This window comes from Coregonus clupeaformis, chromosome 34 (assembly GCF_020615455.1).
Source record: "Coregonus clupeaformis isolate EN_2021a chromosome 34, ASM2061545v1, whole genome shotgun sequence".
Lineage (NCBI taxonomy): Eukaryota > Metazoa > Chordata > Actinopteri > Salmoniformes > Salmonidae > Coregonus > Coregonus clupeaformis.
In genome coordinates this window covers 18,624,973-18,641,571 of record NC_059225.1, presented here as the reverse complement: position 1 = coordinate 18,641,571, position 16,599 = coordinate 18,624,973, and the positions used below count along the sequence as shown (strand labels likewise).

Sequence of the window (16,599 nt, the reverse complement as noted above, 5' to 3'; positions counted from 1 at the left end):
ACCTCTTCCTCTCTCTCTCTCCCTCCCTCCTAACCTCTTCCTCTCTCTCCCTCCCTCCTAACCTCTTCCTCTCTCTCCCTCCCTCCTAACCTCTTCCTCTCTCTCTCTCTCCCTCCCTCCTAACCTCTTCCTCTCTCTCTCTCTCCCTCCTAACCTCTTCCTCTCTCTCTCCCTCCCTCCCTCCTAACCTCTTCCTCTCTCTCTCCCTCTCTCCCTCCTAACCTCTTCCTCTCTCTCTCCCTCTCTCCCTCCTAACCTCTTCCTCTCTCCCTCCCTCCTAACCTCTTCCTCTCTCCCTCCCTCCTAACCTCTTCCTCTCTCCCTCCCTCCTAACTGTTTCCAGTTGATTCTGCGAGGCATGTCAGAGGCTTTAATAGACCGCCGGGTGGCCCCGGCTCTTATAACACTGTGCAGTGGCCCTGAATTGTGAGTCAACGAAGATGAGACGTTTCCTCTCCTCCTCTCTCTATCCCTCCTTCCTCAGCATCCTCTTGGTTCTATTTAGTGTATTATATTATTTAAATCCATACGGACACTGGAATGATCTAACATCACCATTAACATTGGCATTAACATACATGATACACACTGATGATTGGTTGGTGTTGGTCAGTTTTATATTGTTATCTTCTGAGCTGCATCTTGTAGTTTTAATAAAGCAGAGACCTGGTTCTATTCTAACTCCTGTCTGGGTTATAGTTCAGTCAGGATATCTACTATCCCTGCCTTTGGCACCATCATGGAGACGGTGACACAAAAAGAGGTACGAACATGCAGATTTGCATATATGCACATACTACACACTCGCATTAAACAAGTCTGGGTTGTATGATTGAGCACAGGTGTTTTTAGTATTGTGGTATCGTATCCGTGTGTATTAGGGGGAGTATCCATGTTGGCATACATGCATGTATTAATGTGTGTGTGTGTCCCAGCTGTTGGAGCGTGTGAAGATGCAGCTAGCGTCGTTCCTGGAAGACCCACAGTACCAGGACCAACACTCTCTACACATGGAGATTATCAGGACCTTTGGACGGGTCGGACCCAACGCTGAGCCACGCTTCAGAGACGAGTGTCAGTACTACTGATAACACACACACACACCACTTAACCACGCTTCACAGACGAGTGTCAGTACTATCACACACACACACACTAATGCAAAGGCACACTAAAACAAGAGCGCAGACACGCACACATGGACTCAAATCCACACACACATACACACATACTCAGTGATATTGTCTGTGTTTTCTGTCTTCCAGTTGTGCTGCCTCACCTCCACAAGCTAGCGTTGGGTAACAACGTCCAGGCTACAGAGAGTAAGAGGATAGACATCGCTACTCAGCTGTTTGAGGCCTACAGCGCTCTCTCCTGCTGTTGTATCCTTCACCCAACACTGACGTTTGTGTGTGGATGTGCGTGTTGTTGTGTGTGTCAAATAAAATGTATTCGTCACATACAGCAGGTATAAAAGGTGCAGCGAAATGCTTGTGCTAGCTCCCTCAACAATGCAGTACATGAATCAATAATAACAATGAAATGAGTCAAGTCAAAAATAACAAGTCATAGAAGAGGTACTATGCATAGTAATAATGGACTGTATGTACAATTATAAAGTGGGTAGTGGAATCAATATTATATAATAGAACAGCAGCTTTGTCTGCCTGTATGAGTTGTGTGTGTGTTTATGGGTGTTTGTGTGTAAGGGTTGGCTGTGTGGGTAGTCAGTGAAAATAATTTCCAACGTGCATATAGTCTCTCCGGTGCAAATACTCTGTAAGGTGCAGGTCTGTGCAGGGAGACAACTAGGTTTAGCTTTTCAGCAGTCTGATGGCCTGGTGGTAGATGCTGTCTTGGAGCCTGTTGGTCCGAGACCTGATACTCCGATACAGCTTGCCAGATGGTAACAGAGTGAACAGTCCGTGGCTCAGGTGACTGGAGTCCTTAACGGACTTTTGGGCCTTCCTCAGACACCGCCTGGTGTAGAAGTCCTAGAGGGCAGGGAGCTCACCCCCTAGAGATGTATTGGGCCGTCCGCATCACCCTCTGTAGAGCCTTGCGGTTGAGGGGGATGCAGTTGCCATACCAGGCGGTGATGCAGCCGGTCAAGATGCTCTCAATGGTGCAGCTGTAGAACTTCTTTAGGATCCGAGGGCCCATGCCGAATTTCTTCAGGTGCCTGTGGTTGAAGAGGCTGTGCTGCGCCTTCTTCACCACTGTGGTGTGATTGGACCATGTCAGGTTCTCTGTGATGTGCACACCGTGGAAACTTGTTACCCTCTCCACTGCAGCCCTGTTGATGACAATAGGGGCGTTCCCTGTAGTCCTCGATCTGCTCCATGGTGATCAGCTGTGTGTGTGTGCTCCCTGCTACTGTGTCCTTCACTTACAGAACTTACCTCACCCTTTATTAATGGTTGAGGCAAACAGCTACATATTAATGAGTTGTGTCAAGAGGCCTTTAAAAGGAAAAGCTAAAAGAGGGCAATAGTTCATGAACTGCTTTTTAAATGTGTCCAACTAGCGGTATGTACTTATTAAGACCTTTCAAGAACTGTACCCAGAGCAGTGTGTTGGCTTGGCTAGGGTTCAGGGGAGAGGTTTTATTTGACTTTCATAGCTGTACATGTGTTTATGAAATGGTTGCCTGTCCTGCTGGTGAGTTGAGAATGGAAAAGAAACTCTGAATTTTGGGGCTGTACACACACACACACACACACACACACACACACACACACACACAGACACACACACACACACACACACACACACACACACACACACACACAGACAGACAGACAGACAGACAGACAGACAGACAGACAGACAGACAGACAGACAGACAGACAGACAGACAGACAGACAGACAGACAGACAGACAGACAGACAGACAGACAGACAGACAGACAGACAGACAGACAGACAGACAGACAGACAGACAGACAGACAGACAGTACTGTGGCCCTCGGTAATGTTGTCATAATAACCTCACTAATCTTACTTACTTGTTTTTAAACTCTGTGTTAGTGTTATAATATTAATTCAGTCACCACGGTTCAGTAGTCTTTAACTCTGTGGTGGTGTTTGGTTGTCCGGTAAGTGTTTGCTTAAACTTTGTGTTAGTGTTTGGTTGTCCGCTCCTTGACGTCCTGCTCCAGTCATCTCAGAGGAGCTGATGGTGAATCACTTCCTGCCTGGCCTGAGGTGTCTGAGGACCGACATGGAACAGCTATCTCCTGAACACGAGGTACACACACACACACACACACACACACACTGACCACACAGTAGCTCTCCCAAACTACATCAAATGACCTGTTTCCCATGCCAGCTAAAGACCAGCTGATCCCATGTCCCAGACCACTTACCACACAGCGTGGAGGGAAACTTACCAGGCATACTTTCCACAGCACAGCAGTCTTAACTGGTATGTTTTATGCTGTGTGTCTCCTGTCCTGTTGCAGGTGATTCTGAGCTCCATGATCAAGGAGGGGGAGATGAAGGTAGAGAACAGAGGGATCGGACAGGCCGAGGGGTGAGTACTAACACACCCCAGTAAATCAGAGCCCATGGGTCTGTGTGCTGTGTCTGTGTGTATGTCGGAGCATTCAAAATAAACACACACAAACAAAACTCTCCTAGCCTTTATCCGCTGGTTTTCATCCCACACCATGAGTGCTGTTGACTTGCTGGGTCACATTCATATGACCCTCTGGAAGCCTGGCTGCATAAACAGTAGATAATCTTGGAAACTACAGCCTTTAGATTCAGGACAGTGGTGAGGGAGGGAGGTTAGGGGGAGGAGAGAATAGAGCCTGTAAAGAGCATTGGGACCCAGCCATAGTGTGGGTGAGAGAGGGAGGGGAGGTAAGGGAGTAGAGGGAATCAACTATTAAAGACTGTTGGACCACAGCCCATAGTGTGGCTGTCTTTGGGAGAAGTTTCTCCATCTTGTGGACATGTGTTTCTGCCTCATTAAATGTGTGTGTGTGTGTGTGTGTGTGTGTGTGTGTGTGTGTGTGTGTGAGGCTGTAGCCTAGCAACACACAGTCACACACCCCAATGATTTTCTGCCTTAGTCGTATTGAGTCTTGTTTTGAGGTTGTTGTTTTTCTCATCATGTTTAATTATAACTTTAGAATCTCTGTCATCATCATCATGCACAGTGTTAGAGACAAGAGATGGGTCTGTTTTAGACTTAAAGCATCTGTCAACAACCATGTTACTACACTACGCCACTCAACTCCAGCATTTTACATAACTTTAATTTGACTACTGACCATATTTGTTCCCCTACAGTTCTTTATCTGCTGTTGTTCAACCATAGTTAGCCAGAGAGGGAAGAAGAGGAACTATCCTAACTGTCAGTCAGTAGAGAACAGAAGAGACTGTTACTGTTAACACTTAGGAAACAGCTTTTACAATTACCTGTCCAGATATATGGACAGAGAGACTGAGACAAGAGCAGAACAAAGCAAACAAATTAGCATCTTGCATCTGACAGTTAACAACAGACTGTCAATCACTCTTAACTGTATGTTTAGGGAGAGAGCGAGAGAAAGATTGTAGAGATTATAGGGAAATATTCTGGATGAATGATTTGTATACAGATTATTGTTGTACAGGCTATATAAAATACAGTATGTGCCATTCTATAGGCTATATAATATATCCCATTCTACAGTATTATCATCAATACCCTGTGTAGCCCCTGTGTAGCTCAGTTGGTAGAGCATGGCGTTTGCAACGCCAGAGTTGTGGGTTCGTTTCCCACGGGGGACCAGTATAAAAAAAAAGACAAAATTATGTACTCACTAACTGTAAGTCGCTCTGGATAAGAGTGTCTGCTAAATGACTAAAATGTCAAATGTAATATAACCCATATATACACTCAGTGGACAGTTTATTAGGTACACCACCCCGTTCACAAAAATGGTCACGTGGCTTGTTACAGTGGGGGGAAAAAAGTATTTAGTCAGCCACCAATTGTGCAAGTTCTCCCACTTAAAAAGATGAGAGAGGCCTGTAATTTTTTTGTTGGCAATGAAACAGGTCAAACGTTTTATGTAAGTCTTCACAAGGTTTTCACACACTGTTGCTGGTATTTTGGCCCATTCCTCCATGCAGATCTCCTCTAGAGCAGTGATGTTTTGGGGCTGTCGCTGGGCAACACGGACTTTCAACTCCCTCTAAAGATTTTCTATGGGGTTGAGATCTGGAGACTGGCTAGGCCACTCCAGGACCTTGAAATGCTTCTTACGAAGCCACTCCTTCGTTGCCCGGGCGGTGTGTTTGGGATCATTGTCATGCTGAAAGACCCAGCCACGTTTCATCTTCAATGCCCTTGCTGATGGAAGGAGGTTTTCACTCAAATTCTCACGTTACATGGCCCCATTCATTCTTTCCTTTACACGGATCAGTCGTCCTGGTCCCTTTGCAGAAAAACAGCCCCAAAGCATGATGTTTCCACCCCCATGCTTCACAGTAGGTATGGTGTTCTTTGGATGCAACTCCGCATTCTTTGTCCTCCAAACACAACGAGTTGAGTTTTTACCAAAAAGTTCTATTTTGGTTTCATCTGACCATATGACATTCTCCCAATCCTCTTCTGGATCATCCAAATGCACTCTAGCAAACATCAGACGGGCCTGGACATGTACTGGCTTAAGTAGGGGGACACGTCTGGCACTGCAGGATTTGAGTCCCTGGCGGCGTAGTGTGTTACTGATGGTAGGCTTTGTTACTTTGGTCCCAGCTCTCTGCAGGTCATTCACTAGGTCCCCCCGTGTGGTTCTGGGATTTTTGCTCACCGTTCTTGTGATCATTTTGACCCCACGGGGTGAGATCTTGCGTGGAGCCCCAGATCGAGGGAGATTATCAGTGGTCTTGTATGTCTTCCATTTCCTAATAATTGCTCCCACAGTTGATTTATTCAAACCAAGCTGCTTACCTATTGCAGATTCAGTCTTCCCAGCCTGGTGCAGGTCTACAATTTTGTTTCTGGTGTCATTTGACAGCTCTTTGGTCTTGGCCATAGTGGAGTTTGGAGTGTGACTGTTTGAGGTTGTGGACAGGTGTCTTTTATACTGATAACAAGTTCAAACAGGTGCCATTAATACAGGTAACGAGTGGAGGACAGAAGAGCCTCTTAAAGAAGAAGTTACAGGTCTGTGAGAGCCAGAAATCTTGCTTGTTTGTAGGTGACCAAATACTTATTTTCCACCATAATTTGCAAATAAATTCATAAAAAATCCTACAATGTGATTTTCTGGAGAAAAAAAATCTCAATTTGTCTGTCATAGTTGACGTGTACCTATGATGAAAATTACAGGCCTCTCATCTTTTTAAGTGGGAGAACTTGCACAATTGGTGGCTGACTAAATACTTTTTTCCCCCACTGTATATAAAGCACGCAGACAGGCATCGAGGCATTCCGTTACTGTTCTATTGAACATTAGAATGGGCAAAATGAGTGACCTAAGCGTCGGTGCCAGCCGCACCGGTTCCAGTATCTCAGAAACGGCCGGCCTCCTGGGGTTTTCACGCACGACAGTGTCTAGGATTTACAGGTATGGTACAACAAACAAAAAACATCCAGTCAGTGGCAGTCCTGTGGGCGAAAACAGCTCATTGATGAGAGAGGTCAAAGGAGAATGGCAAGAATCGTGCAAGCTAACAGGTGGGCCACAAACAGACAAATAACGGTGCAGTACAACAGTGGTGTGCAGAACGGCATCTCGTAACGCATAACTTGTGGGCCCTTGTGAAGGATGGGCTATTGCAGCAGACTACCACACAGGGTTCCACTCCTATCAGCTAAAAACAAGAAGAAGCAGCTCCAGTGGGCACACGATCGCCAACACTGGACAATTGAGGAGTGGAAAAACATTGCCTGGTCTGACGAATCCCGGGTGCGTCATGCTGATGGCAGAGTCAGGATTTGGCATAAGCAACATGAGTCCATGGCCCCATCCTGCCTGGTGTCAACAGTACAGGCTGGTGTCGGTGGTATAATGGTGTGGGGAATGTTTTCCTGGCACACGTCAGATCCCTTGATACCAATTGAGCAACGTTTTGAAGGCCACAGCGTATCTGAACATAGAATCCATGCCCTGAAGAATTCGGGCTGTTCTGGAGGCAAAGGGGTTCCAACCCGGTACTAGATAGGTGTACATAATAAACTGGCCACTGAGTGTAAATAGCTCCCTGTGTGAGGATGATGCTATGTCTAACCTCCTTTAATACATGTACACATTTACATTTTAGTGATTTAACAGACACTCTTATCCAGAACTACTTACTTAGTGCATTCATCTTAAGATAGCTAGGTGGGACAACCATATATCACAGTAGTAAGTACATTTTCCCTCAAAGTAGTTATCAGCAAAGTCAGTGCTAGTAGGAAAAGTCATGCTGGCCAACATGTGTTCATTGTGTTTCTGTTCCTGTAGCTCTGTGTCCATTGCTGCCAGTCTGGTTGGTGAAGACGCTAAAACCAAGTTCCTGAGTAAGATGGGTCAGCTGACCACGTCCGGTGCCATGCTGGCCAACGTCTTCCAGAGAAAGAAATGATCTATCCTTCCGCCGGCTGCCTGGGGCCCAGTGCACTACATATCCCATCAGCCTCCAGTGTCTGGGAGCACCGGCCCAGCCACCAGTGATAGGCCAGGTCAGGGTCTCTGTTCGAATACCTTCTAAATGCATCCTTCACTCCTCCCTGACTTGAAAGGGGAGAGCTATCTGGCTGAACCCTAGGAAGGGAGGGTGCGCTTTGAAGTATTCAATCAGGGCCAGGGTGTATATCAATACTCTGAAGTGACTTCCTCCGCTCGTCTCAAGGAGAGAAGACGAGATGAGTAGAGGAAGTCATTATAGACTATTGAGATGCACCCAACTGGGTTTGATTTAGAATTTTTGCTTGCGCCATGTCGGCACCAAAAGCTTTATGAATGTTGCAGTCCAGTCTAGTTAGAATGTTAGTGGCGTTCTATGTCAGAATGTGATTGTTCCGGAACCTTTTGGTGTCAACATGGAGAGGACTAGCTTACTAACTGACGTCTGTATGTTCATGGCTCTGGGGAATCGCCTACTTGAAGTCAAAATCGCCTGCCTTTATTTCGTTGTTGTTTTGATAGTCTCTATTTTATAACTTATTTATGTCTTAAGACTTTATTGGTCCAAAGAAATGTGCACATCACTTTATGATTATCTTCTCTTTATTCTGTGTATGTTGATGCAGAGTCGTCTTATTATATATGATGTACATGATCATCACTACCATTCATTGGCTTTGTTTGTTTTTGTTGGAAATGTCAAGATGAAGAGAACACTGATTCCCTCTCTCGATTCCTTCCTCCCTTCCTTCCTTCCCTGTCTCGTTCTGCCTCTGCGTGTTGGTTCTTATCTAAAGTGGCTGTTCTGATTTGGGTTTTGTTCTTTTCTCTTTGGATATGCTCTACAAGTAAATAACTGTATGATACACTGAAATGAAAAGGACTGTACCCATATTATTATGTACATTTGAAATTGGTGTCATGAAATAATAAAAGACGAAAGAAACAATTGTGTACTCATATACAGTGCATTCGGAAAGTATTCGGACCCCTTGACTTTTTCCACATTTTGTTACGTTACAGACTTATTCTAAAATGGATTTAAAAAAATAAAAAATCCCTCAACAATCTACACACAATACCCAGTAACAGATTTTTAGAAATGTTTGCAAATGTATTAAAAATAAAAAAACATATCACATTTACTTAAGTATTCAGACCCTTGACTCAGTACTTGAGTATTCGCTTGGGTATGACGCTACAAGCTTGGCACACCTGTATTTGGGGAGTTTCTCCCATTCTTCTCTGCAGATCCTCTCAAGCTCTGTCAGGTTGGATGGGGAGCATTGCTGCACAGCTATTTTCAGGTCTCTCCAGAGATGTTCGATTGGGTTCGAGTCCGGGCTCTGGCTGGGCCACTCAAGGACATTCAGAGACTTGTCCCGGAGCCACTCCTGCGTTGTCTTGGCTGTGTGCTTAGGGTCGTTGTCCTCTTGGAAGGTGAACCTTCACCCCAGTCTGAGGTCCTGAGCACTCTGGAGCAGGTTTTCATCAAGGATCTCTCTGTACTTTGCTCCGTTCATCTTTCCCTCGATCCTGACTAGTCTACCAGTCACTGCCACCAGTCACTGCCACCACCATTCTTCACTGTAGGGATGGTGCCAGGTGTCCTCCAGACGTGACGCTTGGCATTCAGGCCAAAGAGTTCAATCTTGATTTCATCAGACCAGAGAATCTTGTTTCTCATGGTCTGAGTCCTTTAGGTGCCTTTTGGCTTCATGTGCCTTTTACTAAGGAGTGGCTTCCGTCTGGCCACTCTACCATAAAGGCCTGATTGGTGGAGTGCTGCAGAGATGGTTGTCCTTCTGGAAGGTTCTCCCATCTCCACAGAGGAACTCTGGAGCTCTGTCAGAGTGACCATCGGGTTCTTGGTCACCTCCCTGACCAAGGCCCTTCTCCCCTGATTGCTCAGTTTAGCCGGGCGGCCAGCTCTACGAAGAGTCTTGGTGGTTCCAAACTTCTTCCATTTAAGAATGATGGAGGCCACGGTGTTCTTGAGGACCTTCAATGCTGCAGACATTTTTTGGTACCCTTCCCCAGATCTGTGCCTCGACACAATCCTGTCTCGGAGCTCTACGGACAATTACTTTGACCCCATGGCTTGGTTTTTGCTCTGACATGCACTGTCAACTGTGAGGCCTTATATAGATAGATGTGTGCCTTTCCAAATCATGTCCAATCAATTTAATTTACCACAGGTGGACTCCAAGTTGTAGACACATCTCAAGGATGATAAATGGAAACGGGATGCACCTGAGCTCAATTTCGAGTCTCATAGCAAAGGGTCTGAATACTTATGTAAATAAGGTATTTATATTTAATACATTTGCAAAAAATTCTAAAAATCTGTTTTCGCTTTGTCACTATGGTGTATTGTGTGTGTAGATTATTTAGGGGAAATACATATTTTATCGATTTTAGATAAGGCTGTAACGTAACAAAATGTGGAAAAAGTCAAGGGGTCTGAATACTTTCTAAATGTACTGTGTACACCTGCCTCTGATGGTTATTGTGCGTGTGTGTAAAAACATCCACCATTGCCATACAATGCACAGCTCAAAGTTTCAGCAGGTGTTCAGAGTAGTAAAACTAAGCCGTTGGTAAATATACAGAATCCCCCCTCATCTGTCACACACACACACACACAGCCACTACTACTATAACTTCAAAGAGCGTTATGTCCCTTTGTCTGTCCAGGATTCCAAAGTTCAGTAGATGGGACAGACAGAGTTGCTGGCCTGTAGACTGGGTCAGAGCCATTACAAAGTCCTAGCTTGGGTATACAGTGTACTGTAGGGAGTGATGTGTGACGCTACGCCCTGTTCTGTCAATATATCACCCTGTCCCCACCCCTCCACAAAGAACAGAATTTGCATATTCACTTTAATATTTAACATTGTTACTGATTACTCACCAGGTTGACAAATAATGTATACATTTTAGGACCGTGTACTCTATGGGTAGGAATGGAACATAGTGGGAGCATGTTGGTATTTGTCAGCGTATAATAATAATAATACACTGAACAAAAATATAAATGCAACATGTAAAGTGTTGGTCCCATGTTTCATGAGATGAAATAAAAGATCCCAGAAATGTTCCATATGCACAAAAAGCTTATTTTCCTCAAATTTTGTGCACAAATTTGTTAGTGAGCATTTTCTACTTTGTCAAGATAATCCATCCACCTGACAGGTGTGGCATATCAAGAAGCTGATTAAACAGCATGATCATTACACAGGTGCACCTTGTGCTGGGGATAATAAAAGGCCACTCAAAAATGTGCAGTTTTGTCATGCAACACAATGCCACAGATGTCTCAAGTTTTGAGGGAGCGTGCAATTGGCATGCTGACTGCAAGAATGTCTACCGGAGCTGTTGCCAGAGAATTTAATGTGAATTACTATAAGCCGCCTCCAACGTTGTTTTAGAGAATTTGGTAGTACGTGCAACCGGCCTCACAACCACAGACCGCATGTAACCCCAGCCCAGGACCTCCACATCTGGCTTCTTCACCTGCGGGATCGTCAGAGGTGGGGGAGTGGGGGTGCTGAGGAGTATTTCTGTCTGTAATAAAGCCTTCAGGTGGGTGGGCCTGGCTCCAAAGTGGTTGGGCCTATGCCCTCCCAGGCCCACCGATGGCTGCGCCCCTGCCTAGTCATGTGAAATCCATAGATTAGAGCCTAATTAATTTTTTTCAATTGACTGATTTCCTGATATGAATTGTAACTCAGCAAAATCTTTGAAATTGTTGCATGTTGCGTTTATATTTTTGTTCAGTATACATGGGATTTAAATAGCGCTTTTCAAAGACCCTAAGTCGCTTTACCATTGTAGAAATGAAAAGAAAAACAGGAGTCAAAACAAAACATCAGACTAAACAAAAACATGAATAAAGAGAGGGGTGGGCTCAAATAATGGAGAGAGTTTGATTTATCAGTGTATGGGGAGGGTTGGGATTTGGATACGAACCCTGTTTAGGGTAAAGGGCGGGATCGGGGTTAGGATACGAACCTGGTGTAGGGTAAGTGTTTGCGTTAGGTGCTGCTCAGTATGGTGAAGAGAGGAGTTTCTTTGTAGTGTATTTCTTTGCGTGTGTGTGTGAGAAAGAGAGAGTGTGTGGGTGATTTGCATGAGAGTTTAGCAATGTTTGCAGTGTGTCAGAAGAGGCTTTTAAGCCCAACTTTGGTGAATGATGACTTTCTTGGGGCCCTGTGTTTGTGGAAAGGGCCTCAATCGGGACTTCTTAGTCATACGACTGACTTTGGGCGAGTGTGTGCTGTGGTGACTCAGAAAATCATGTCTGTTTCCAAAGCAAGCAGCAGAAATGGTCTTCAAGTCTCAACCATGGGAACATGGTGCCTCTACTCTGCAGTTGTTACTGCTCTCCAGTGTGGCTGTGTGTGTGTGTGTGTGTGTGTGCCAGTGACACGACTGCAAACAGGATACGGAAGGAACCCTTTGAGCCGAGTCCAGTGCTGTGGTCACTTTTATGGCAGAAAACACACACACACACATTCAGTGTGTGGCAGACCACTAGAGAGCTTATTAATGGAATCTTTCCCAGACCTTTCCTCCTTTTCTGGTTGTCCATGTTTTACTATCCCTTTATGAGTGGGTTGCCTGTAGAAGAAATTAGGGTGGGTGCAGGCTTATTTCTTGAACATGCATGACCAATGAATTATTTGCTTTTGCCTTTTGGGCAATGTTTAGCCTTGAACACACACACACAGCCAGATGGCTCTGTGGCTTTAGCCATGTTTGGTGTCAGAGGCTAAATTGAAGCGTTGAACTGTTAGCGATATGTTCAGAGTTTAATGTTCAGAGTTTAAGTTGAGGCATTTCATTGCTACACTAGTCAGTTCCAGCTCCTAATTGCCCCTCTGCTAACTGTAGGGAGGCTCGCCACAAATATGCCTTGCTCAGCGGGAGCTTACGGGAATGGCCAGGGAGAGAGAGAGAGAGAGGGAGGGAGGAGGAGAGACAGAGAGAGGGGGGAGCAGAGTGAAAGACTTACATTGGCTCTAACTGAGAAAATAATACGTTATAATACATACATTTTAAACATATACTTTTTTTTTTACTCTCATTATAAAGCTCTCATCAATGAAAGAGAGAAACTTTAGTGGCATAGAAAGACTGAGAACTTACATAAAAGTGTAGGCTCTATAACAGGAACAAGAGCAACAAATCATAATGTGTTTTCAAACATACACTGAACCAAAATATAAACGCAACATGCAACAATTTCAAAGATTTTACTGAGTTACAGTTCATATAAGGAAATCAGTAAATTGAAATAAATGCATTAATCTATGGATTTCACAACTGAAAATACAGATATGCATCTGTTGGTCACAGATACCTTAAAAACCAGTCAGTATCTGATATGACCAACATTTGCCTCATGCAGTGCGACACATCTCCTTCGCATAGAGTTGATCAGGCTGTGGAATTGTGGCCTGTGGAATGTTGTCCCACTCCTCTTCAATGGCTGTGCGAAGTTGCTGGATATTGGCGGGAACTGGAACACGCTGTCGTTCACGTCGATTCAGAGCATCCCAAACATGCTCAATGGGTGACATGTCTGGTGAGTATGCAGGCCATGGAAGAACTGGGACATTTTCAGCTTCCAGCAATTGTGCACAGATCATTGCGACATGGGGCTGTGCATTATCATGTTGAAACATGCGGTGATAGCGATGGATGAATGGCACAACAATGGGCCTCAGGATCTTGTCACGGTATCTCTGTGCATTCAAATTGCCATCGATAAAATGCAATTGTGATCGTTGTCCGTAGTTTATGCCTGCCCATACCATAACCCCACTGGTCTCAGACAATCCTGCTGATGAAGAAGCCAGATGTAGAGGTCCTGGGCTAGCATGGTTACACGTGGTCTGCAGTTGTGAGGCCGCTTGGACGTAATGCCAAATTCTCTAAAATGACGTTGGAGGCGGCTTATGGTAGAGAATTGTGTTGTGTGACAATACTGCACATTTTAGAGTGGCATTTTATTGTCCCCATCACAAGGTACACCTTTGTAATGATCATGCTGTTTAATCAGCTTATTGATCCGCCACACCTGTCAGGTGGATGGATTATCTTGGCAAAGGAGATGAAAACAAATTTGTGGAAAAAAATTGAGATAAATAAGCTTTTTGTGTGTATGGAAAATTTCTGGGATCTTTTATTTCAGCTCATGAAACATGGGTCCAACACTTTTCATGTTGCGTTTATATTTTTGTTCAGTATACATATACACTACCAGTCTAAAGTTTGGACACACCTACTCATTCAATGGATTTTCTTTATTTTTACTATTTTTTTACATTGTAGAATAATAGTGAAGACATCAAAACTATGAAATAACACATATGGAATCATATAGTAACCAAAAAAGGGTTAAACAAATCAACCAGCTTCATGAGGTAGGCACCTGGAATGCATTTCAATTAACAGGTGTGCCTTCTTAAAAGTTAATTTGTGGAATTTCTTTCCTTCTTAATGCGTTTGAGCCAATCAGTTGTGTTGTGATAAGGTAGGGGGGGTATACAGAAGATAGCCCTATTTGGTAAAAGACCAACTCCATATTATGGCAAGAACAGCTCAAATAAGCAAAGAGAAACGACAGTCCATCATTACTTTAAGACATGAAGGTCAGTCAATCTGGAAAATTTCAAGAACTTTGAAAGTTTCTTCAAGTGCAGTCGCAAAAACCATTAAGCGCTATGATGAAACTGGCTCTCATGAGGACCGCCACAGGAATGGAAGACCCAGAGTTTCCTCTGCTGCAGAGGATAAGTTCATTAGAGTTACCAGCCTCAGAAATTGCAGCCCAAATAAATTATTCACAGAGTTCAAGTAACAGACACATCTCAACATCAACTGTTCAGAGGGGACTGTGTGAATCAGGCCTTCATGGTCAAATTGCTGCAAAGAAACCACTACTAAAGGACACCAATAAGAAGAAGAGACCTGCTTGGGCCAAGAAACACGAGCAATGGACATTAGACCGGTGGAAATGTGTCCTTTGGTCAGGTGTCCAAATTTGAGATTTTTGGTTCCAACTGCCGTGTCTTTGTGAGACGCGGTGTGGGTGAACGGATGATCTCTGCATGTGTAGTTCCCACCGTAAAGCATGGAGGAGGAGGTGTTATGGTGTGGGGGTGCTTTGCTGGTGACACGGTCTGTGTTTAATTTAGAATTCAAGGCACACTTAACCAGCATAGCTACCACAGCATTCTGCAGCGATAAGCCATCCCATCTGGTTTGGGCTTAGTGGGACTATCATTTGTTTTTCAACAGGACAATGACCCAACACACCTCCAGGCTGTGTAAGGGCTATTTTACCAAGAAGGAGAGTGATGGAGTGCTACATCAGATTACCTGGCCTCCACAATCCCCTGACCTCAACCCAATTGAGATGGTTTGGGATGAGTTGGACCGCAGCGTAAAGGAAAAGCAGCCAACAAGTGCTCAGCATATGTGGGAACTCCTTCAAGACTGTTGGAAAAGCATTCCAGGAGAAGCTGGTTGAGAGAATGCCAAGAGTGTGCAAAGCTGTCATCAAGGCAAAGGGTGGCTATTTTAAGAATCTCAAATATAAAATATATTTTGATTTGTTTAACACTTTTTTGGTTACTACATGATTCCATATGTGTTATTTCATAGTAAAAAATAAAGAAAAACCCTTGAATGAGTATGTGTGTCCAAACTTTTGACTGGTGCTGTATATCTGTTTATTCACTGTGTGTTTGGATGTACTGTACAATTTCAGATATGACGTCACCGATGCAACACATCTCTGCTTCTTTGCATCATCGTTATCAGAAGCAAAATGTATGGTCTCTGTCACAGCTGAGGTGGTGAGCAGAGCTCTAGACTTAGCTCCAGTAGGTTCCGTTGTGTCACGGAAACCTGCAATGACAGAATTAGAACTCCAAAAATACCTGTCTGTTCTGTGTTCCTGGAACATGGAGTTCTATCAAGTTCCAGAGAATGCCTCCAGGAAATATTATCCCGCTCTCTCTCACCTAGTAAAAAAATAAGAAAAAATAAAGAAAACAAGAGCGTAAAGCCTCTGAATTTGCATGTGAGGTTATGCTTGTCCCTGGCAAGGGAGAGGAGAGAGTGGCGCAGAGCTGAGAAAAGGTGAAGAAAGCCTTCCTTCTAAAATAAAGTGACGGTTATGCAAATATTAAATTACACCTGAGGGCTTAGAATGGATGCAGGAGGAAGGGAGGGAAGAGGGGTGGGCAGGGGGAGCAAGGTAGAGAGGATAGATGAGGCTGTTACAGAGGATCCCCAAATACCACTCACCCATTTTGTTACATATAAGATACCAGCCAGCGTAGAAGGCAGGAGAGAGACAAGGGGAGCAGTAGCTGCCTAGTGGTGGCTATTCAGCAGCCTGATGGTCTGGGGGTAGAAGCTATTGGCCAGTCTCACAGTCTGACTAGGATCCTACAATGGCAATGAATATATTACAACATTCCTCACAGAATGTCATGTCAGTTTAAGACAGTAGAGAGGAAGAGACAAACTAGATTTAAACAATTATGTTCATTTAAATTGATAATATGGGTTCATTTACACTGTGAAACAACATTAGGGCCTACTTTAGGTGTGAGACTCACATTTACAGTATGTCTGAGGCAATCGACACCCACACACACATTATGTCTGAGGCAATCCAACACACACACACACACTGATTATTTTCTTCAATGGCATGGGAGGAGTTTAGACTGTGGGAGAATCTCAATTGTATACTCCTCGCGTCCTCTCTCCTTGTCTCCTCAAAACCCATTGGAGGAGAAGGTCAGAGAGGCGGGACATCTGGCTTTCTCATCCAATGGGTTTTGAGAAGGAGACGACGCGAGAGGACACGGTGAGAATGCAATTGAGATGGTCCCCAGCTCGCTCTCCCCTAGTCCTAGTAAATTTACTGTGTTTCCACCAGAGGCTGCTCACTCAAGAA

General features: G+C 44.4%; 1 protein-coding gene across 9 annotated transcripts in view; it reads left to right on the top strand.

The window, feature by feature from the left end:
- The window catches only part of relch (RAB11 binding and LisH domain, coiled-coil and HEAT repeat containing), a 33,962-nt gene extending 25,364 nt beyond the window's left edge, over positions 1-8,598 (top strand). For 6 of the 9 annotated variants that reach the window (XM_041861638.2, XM_041861635.1, XM_041861631.2 and 3 more), the window contains 6 exons: positions 700-763; positions 936-1,074; positions 1,266-1,382; positions 3,162-3,250; positions 3,468-3,538; positions 7,455-8,598. In XM_041861638.2, the coding sequence (XP_041717572.1) occupies positions 700-763; positions 936-1,074; positions 1,266-1,382; positions 3,162-3,250; positions 3,468-3,538; positions 7,455-7,575 (601 nt within the window). In that variant the 3' untranslated portion in view covers positions 7,576-8,598. Of the gene's footprint in view, positions 1-343; positions 427-699; positions 764-935; positions 1,075-1,265; positions 1,383-3,161; positions 3,251-3,467; positions 3,539-7,454 lie in introns of those variants that run through there. The other 3 variants (XM_041861637.2, XM_041861632.2, XM_041861639.2) reach the window with 2 other exon arrangements.
- Positions 8,599-16,599: the final 8,001 nt, after the last annotated feature.